Consider the following 5,074-nt stretch of genomic DNA (forward strand, 5'->3'; position numbering starts at 1 on the left):
AAACTGCAAACATACACACACTCACCCAAACAAGAACTGCTGCTGCTGCTGCTGCTGCTGCTGCTGCCCGTGGGGCCGCTGGAGCCGCATGCATCGCACGTGTGCATCTCTACTAAGTTAGATAAATAAATAAAATATATAAAATATATTTTATTTATTTATTTATTTATCTTCAGGATCATCAAATTAAATAAACGAAAAGCCCAGCCACTCCTCTCCCACCGAGACGCTCCCGCGATTCCCTACCCGCACCAGAAGCAGCAGCAGCAGCAGCAGCAGCAGCAGCAGCAGCAGCAGCAGCAGCCGCAGCACCTCCGCCGCTACCCTTCGAGGCAGCGGCGGAGAGGTGCAGCAACTACAGCAGCTGCAGCCGCTGCCGCCCAAGCTGCAGCAGCAGCAGCAGTAGCAGCAATAACTGCAGCTGCCGCCGCAGCAGCTGCAGCAGCAACAGCTGCAGCTGCCGCCGCAGCAGCTGCAGAAGCAATAGCTGCAGCTGCCGCCGCAGCAGCTGCAGCAGCAGCAGCTGCAGCAGCAGCAGCTGCTGCTACAGCAACTTCCGCAGCTGCGAGGCTACTGCAGCAACAGGAGCCTCCGCAGCTGCGAAGCCACTGCAGCTGCAGCCCCTGTTGCTGCAGCAGCCGCTGCAGCAGCCGCTGCAGCAACAGCTGCAACTCCTGCAGCCGCTGCCGCAGTTACTGCAGCAGCTGCTGCACCGATGGGTGCTGCGCCTGTTGCAGCAGCCGCAGCAGCTGCAGCAGCTGCAGCAGCAATAGCTGCAGCAGCAGCAGCAATAGCTGCAGCAGTTGCTACTGCTGCGGCCGCAGTCGCAGCTGCTGCAGCAGCCGCTGCAGTCGCGGCCGCGGGTGCTGCACTTGCTGCAGCAGCTGCTGCAGCCACAGCAGCCGCAGGTGCAGCAGCTGCTGCGGCCACAGTAGCCACAGATGCTGAAGCAGCAACTGCTGCAGCTGCAGGATCCGCTGCTGCTGCATCTGCAGCAGCAGCTGCAGCCACAGCAGCCGCAGGTGCTGCAGCAGCTGCTGCAGCCACAGCAGCCGCAGGTGCAGTACTACGTGCTGCAGTAGCAACTGCTGCAGCTACAGGCTCAGCTGCAGCAGCTGCTGCCGCAGGTGCTGCAGCAGCTGCAGCTGCCGCAACTGCTGCAGCGGCAGCTGCTGCCGCAGGTGCTGTAGCAGCTGCAGCTGCCGCAACTGCTGCAGCAGCAGCAGCTGCCGCAACTGCTGCAGCAGCAGCAGCTGCCGCAACTGCTGCAGCAGCAGCTGCTGCCGCAGGTGCTGTAGCAGCTGCAGCAGGTGCTGCAGGTGCTGCAGCAGCAGCTGCAGCAGCTGCAGGTTCCGCCGCTGCTGCTGCGCGTCGGTGGGAGCACTAGGAAAAGTGTGGGGCTTTGTGACGGCTTGCATGCGCAGCAGCAGCAGAGTGGAAACCATTTGCATGCAAACAAAAGTGGATTTGCATGCAAGTGGAAAAAGGGGCATTTTCAGGAAAATAAACATTTAAATGAAGTACAAAACAACAAAATACAAACAACAAACATTTATATTTATTTTAAATGCCAAACACTTTTTATTTATTTGCAAAATGCATTTTATAATGCATCTGCAGATACACCCCACACTGCATGCGCCCAGCCACGCACTGTACGTACACCGCAGCACACTAATACGCGCCCCGACAAAACTTCCACACACGACATTTGCATGCATGCATGCATCTGCATGCATGCATGCATGCATGCAAATGCATGCAAATGCATGCATGCAGATGCATTGTATGCATGCATTTGCATGCATGCATGCATTTGCATGCATGCATTTGCATGCATTTACATGGCTTTGCATGCAGACATTTGTATGCATTTGCGTGCACTTGCATGCATGCACTTGCATGCATGCACTTGCATGCATTTGCAAGTCGGGTGTATCGACAGAGAAGGCCCTGGCAGCTGAAGCGGGAGAGGAGGGCTTGGGGTGTCTGTACACCCCGTGGGCCCTCGCGCTAGGGTTTACTAGGGTATGCCATTATTAATTATTAGGGTTTACAAAACCCTTAGGGTTTGCCATTATTAATTATTAGGGTTTATAAAACCTTTAGGGTTTGCCATTATTAATTATTGGGGTTTACAAGACCCTTAGGGTTTGCCATTACTAAATATTAGGGTTTACAAAACCCTCAATTAATCCCATTGATAAGGGTTTGCCAGTATTAGTTATTAGGGTTTATTACGATTTATAAGGGTTTGCCACTGTTATTAGGGTTTACAAAACCCTAAGGGTCTAGAATTGCCCGCTAGGGTTTGCTAGGGTTTATCAGCTTCCACTAGGGTTTGCTAGGGTTTAGCAGCTTCTGCTAGGGTTTGCTAGGGTTTATCAGCCCTTAAACCCTCAGAAATAAACACAGACTGCAGCAAATCCCTAATTGAGGGTTTCTGCGCTCCAGGCTCATAGGGTTTATCTAAACCCTAATTTAGGGTTTATGTGACCCACCACTCCTCTACCTCTCTGAGTCTAGGGTTTAGGGTTTCCAACCTCTAATGCAAACACTTCTTTAATATTATCACAAGCCGTAGATGCACCCCGTCTACCTCAACAACAACCTACACTTTAGGGTTTAGGGTTTAGGGGTTTAGGGTTTAGGGTTTCTGACGCGAAGAAGAAACACTTCTTCCTTAATATTATCACAAGCTTTAAGATCCAAACTCCCCACCTCTTCTTCACAAAAGCCCCTATCTACTGTTTACAAATTAGTGTTTACTAACTAGGGTTTAGGGTTTAGGGTTTAGGGTTTAGCGGTGTTCAGGGTCTATCTCAGCACTTTTCAAATCATTTTTTAATATTATGCCAAACTCAAATTCCAAACTCCTGACATTAATATGAACAGGCTCTTCTTTGCAAAAACCCTAATCTAGTGTTTACAATTAGGGTTTAGGGTTTAGGGTCTAACTCCACGGTTTTGAAGTTAGGGTTTAGGGTTTAGGGTCTAACTCCACGGTTTTGAAGCGCTTTTTGGTGGTTTTAAAAGGGTTTAAATCTAACATGAAGCACAAAGACTTCTTGCTTGATATTATGGCAGGTTTTGAGGTCCAAACTGCCGAAATTAACGTGAAGGGGCTTTTCTTTGCAAAACCCTAATTTAGTGTTTCCGAGCTAGGGTTTAGGGTGTAACTACACGGTTTTGAAGCGGTTTTCGGTGGTTTTAAAAGCAAATAAATCAATTAAATCTAACCTGAAGAACAAAGACTTCTTGCTTGATATTATGACACGCCTTGAGGTCCAAACTGCCGACATTAATGTGCACCGGCTCCTCCTTGCAGAGGTCCCTGGCGAGGGTTTGGACCTCCTTGGGCCAAGTCGCGGACCACATGAGGGTTTGGCGGTCGGGGCGGATCTGCGAAACGATCTTTCGGATTTGCGGCTCGAAGCCCATATCGAGCATTCTATCAGCTTCGTCTAAAACGAGATAAGTAACTCTTTTCAAGTTCGTGACAGAACTTTCCAAAAAATCAATAAGTCTTCCCGGACAGGCAATGCAGATCTCCGCGCCCCGCTGCAGCTCCTGCACTTGCAGCCGCTTCGGCACGCCGCCGTACGCCGCTGCGCGCAAACCCTCTTTTAGGGTTTCACTCGCTCTTTTAGGGTTTCTACACGCTCTTTTAGGGTTTCCACACGCTCTTTTAGGGTTTCTACACGCTCTTTTAGGGTTTCTACACGCTCTTTTAGGGTTTCCACTGGCAAGCCGCGCATGCGCGCCTTCGGGGCTTTAAAACGCTCTTTTCGGGCTTAGAGTCGCTGCTTTAGGGTTTATATACGCTGATTTAGGGTTTATATACGCTGATTTAGGGTTTGCGGCCGGGGGGGGTTTTGGGGTGTTGAAAAGACGCTCGAGCATATTTTAAAAACACAATTGACTTTCATTCAACAGATTCATTTAAACGGAATTAAAAACATTAAATTAAATTAAAATATATTTAATTAAAATATATTTAATTTAATTAAAATATATTTAATTAAAATATATTTAATTAAAAGATAAAAAGTCACCTGCGTGGTTGATTTTCGAGGGAGAAGCAAAAAGTCTGCACTGGGCCCTTATTTGCTCCACCAGCTCTCGAGTGGGAGCCAAAATCAAAGCTATTGGCCCGTCCCCAGCTCTGCAGCAGCAGCAGCAGCAGCAGCAGCAGCAGGTGCAGCAGCAGCAGGTGCAGCAGCAGCAGGTGCAGCAGCAGCAGGTGCAGCAGCAGCAGCAGATGTGTGGGTGAGCCGCAGCAGCAGCGGGAAGAAGAGCAGCAGGGAAGAAGGGGCAAAGCAAGAAGCGCTCCCTCGCTGCAGCAGCAGCAGCAACTGCTGCTGCAGCAGCAGCAGCAACTGCTGCAGCAGCAGCAGCAGCAGCAGCAGGAGACTGACCTCAAGTAGGGCTGCGCATTAATGTGGACAATTCCCGGCAGCAAAAAAGCCAAAGTCTTTCCTGAGCCTGTCTCCGCAATTCCAATCATGTCTCTTCCCGAAAGCGCAATGGGCCATCCTTGCAGCTGCAGCAGCAGCAGCAGCACATGCAGCAGCACAAGATGCAGCAGCAGCAGCACATGCAGCAGCAGAAGATGCAGCAGAAGCAGCAGATGCAGCAGCAACACATGCACCAGCAGCAGCAGCACCCGCCACTCCGTGGCAGATATTCGGCGATCCCTGCACCGCCTCCCAAATGCATGCATGCACCCATGCATGCATGCATGCACGCATGCATGCACGCATGCATGCACGCATGCATGCGTTTTGCATGCGTTTTGCATGCGTTTTGCATGCAGCCCCACCTGAATGGGGGTGGGTTTTTGGAAGCCAGCAGCAGCAATGGCGTCGAGGAGGTAAGAAGGAAAAGAAGTGTGTTCGAAAGTGGGGCAGGGCTTCGGCACATTAACCCCTGCAGCACAGCAGCAGCAGCAGCAGCAGCAGCAACACCCTCAGCAGCAGCAGCAGCAGCAACACCCTCAGCAGCAGCAGCAGCAGCTGCTGCTGCTGCTGCTGCCCAAACAAACCCCCACCCCCGCCGGCGCGGGCGCCCCGCC

The 5,074-nt window shown here is 51.2% G+C and overlaps 2 protein-coding genes across 2 annotated transcripts; one reads left to right on the plus strand and one right to left on the minus strand.

Moving 5' to 3' along the window:
* Positions 1–176: 176 nt before the first annotated feature.
* Positions 177–1,387, plus strand: ENH_00025630 (hypothetical protein; the record flags this gene model as incomplete). The annotated part of the gene is made up of 2 exons (XM_013579830.1): positions 177–625; positions 738–1,387. Coding segments are annotated over 2 exons (1,099 nt in total), but the record flags the coding sequence as incomplete, so codon positions are not given.
* A 1,838-nt stretch (positions 1,388–3,225) lies between these two features.
* ENH_00025640 (DEAD/DEAH box helicase, putative) lies at positions 3,226–4,507 on the minus strand (the record flags this gene model as incomplete). Its single annotated transcript, XM_013579831.1, has 3 exons — positions 3,226–3,608; positions 4,056–4,165; positions 4,419–4,507. 3 exons carry the CDS (start codon positions 4,505–4,507, stop codon positions 3,226–3,228), a joined length of 582 nt encoding a protein of 193 aa, XP_013435285.1.
* Positions 4,508–5,074: the final 567 nt, after the last annotated feature.

Source organism: Eimeria necatrix, genomic scaffold (assembly GCF_000499385.1).
Source record: "Eimeria necatrix Houghton genomic scaffold, Enh_scaff1978, whole genome shotgun sequence".
NCBI lineage: Eukaryota > Apicomplexa > Conoidasida > Eucoccidiorida > Eimeriidae > Eimeria > Eimeria necatrix.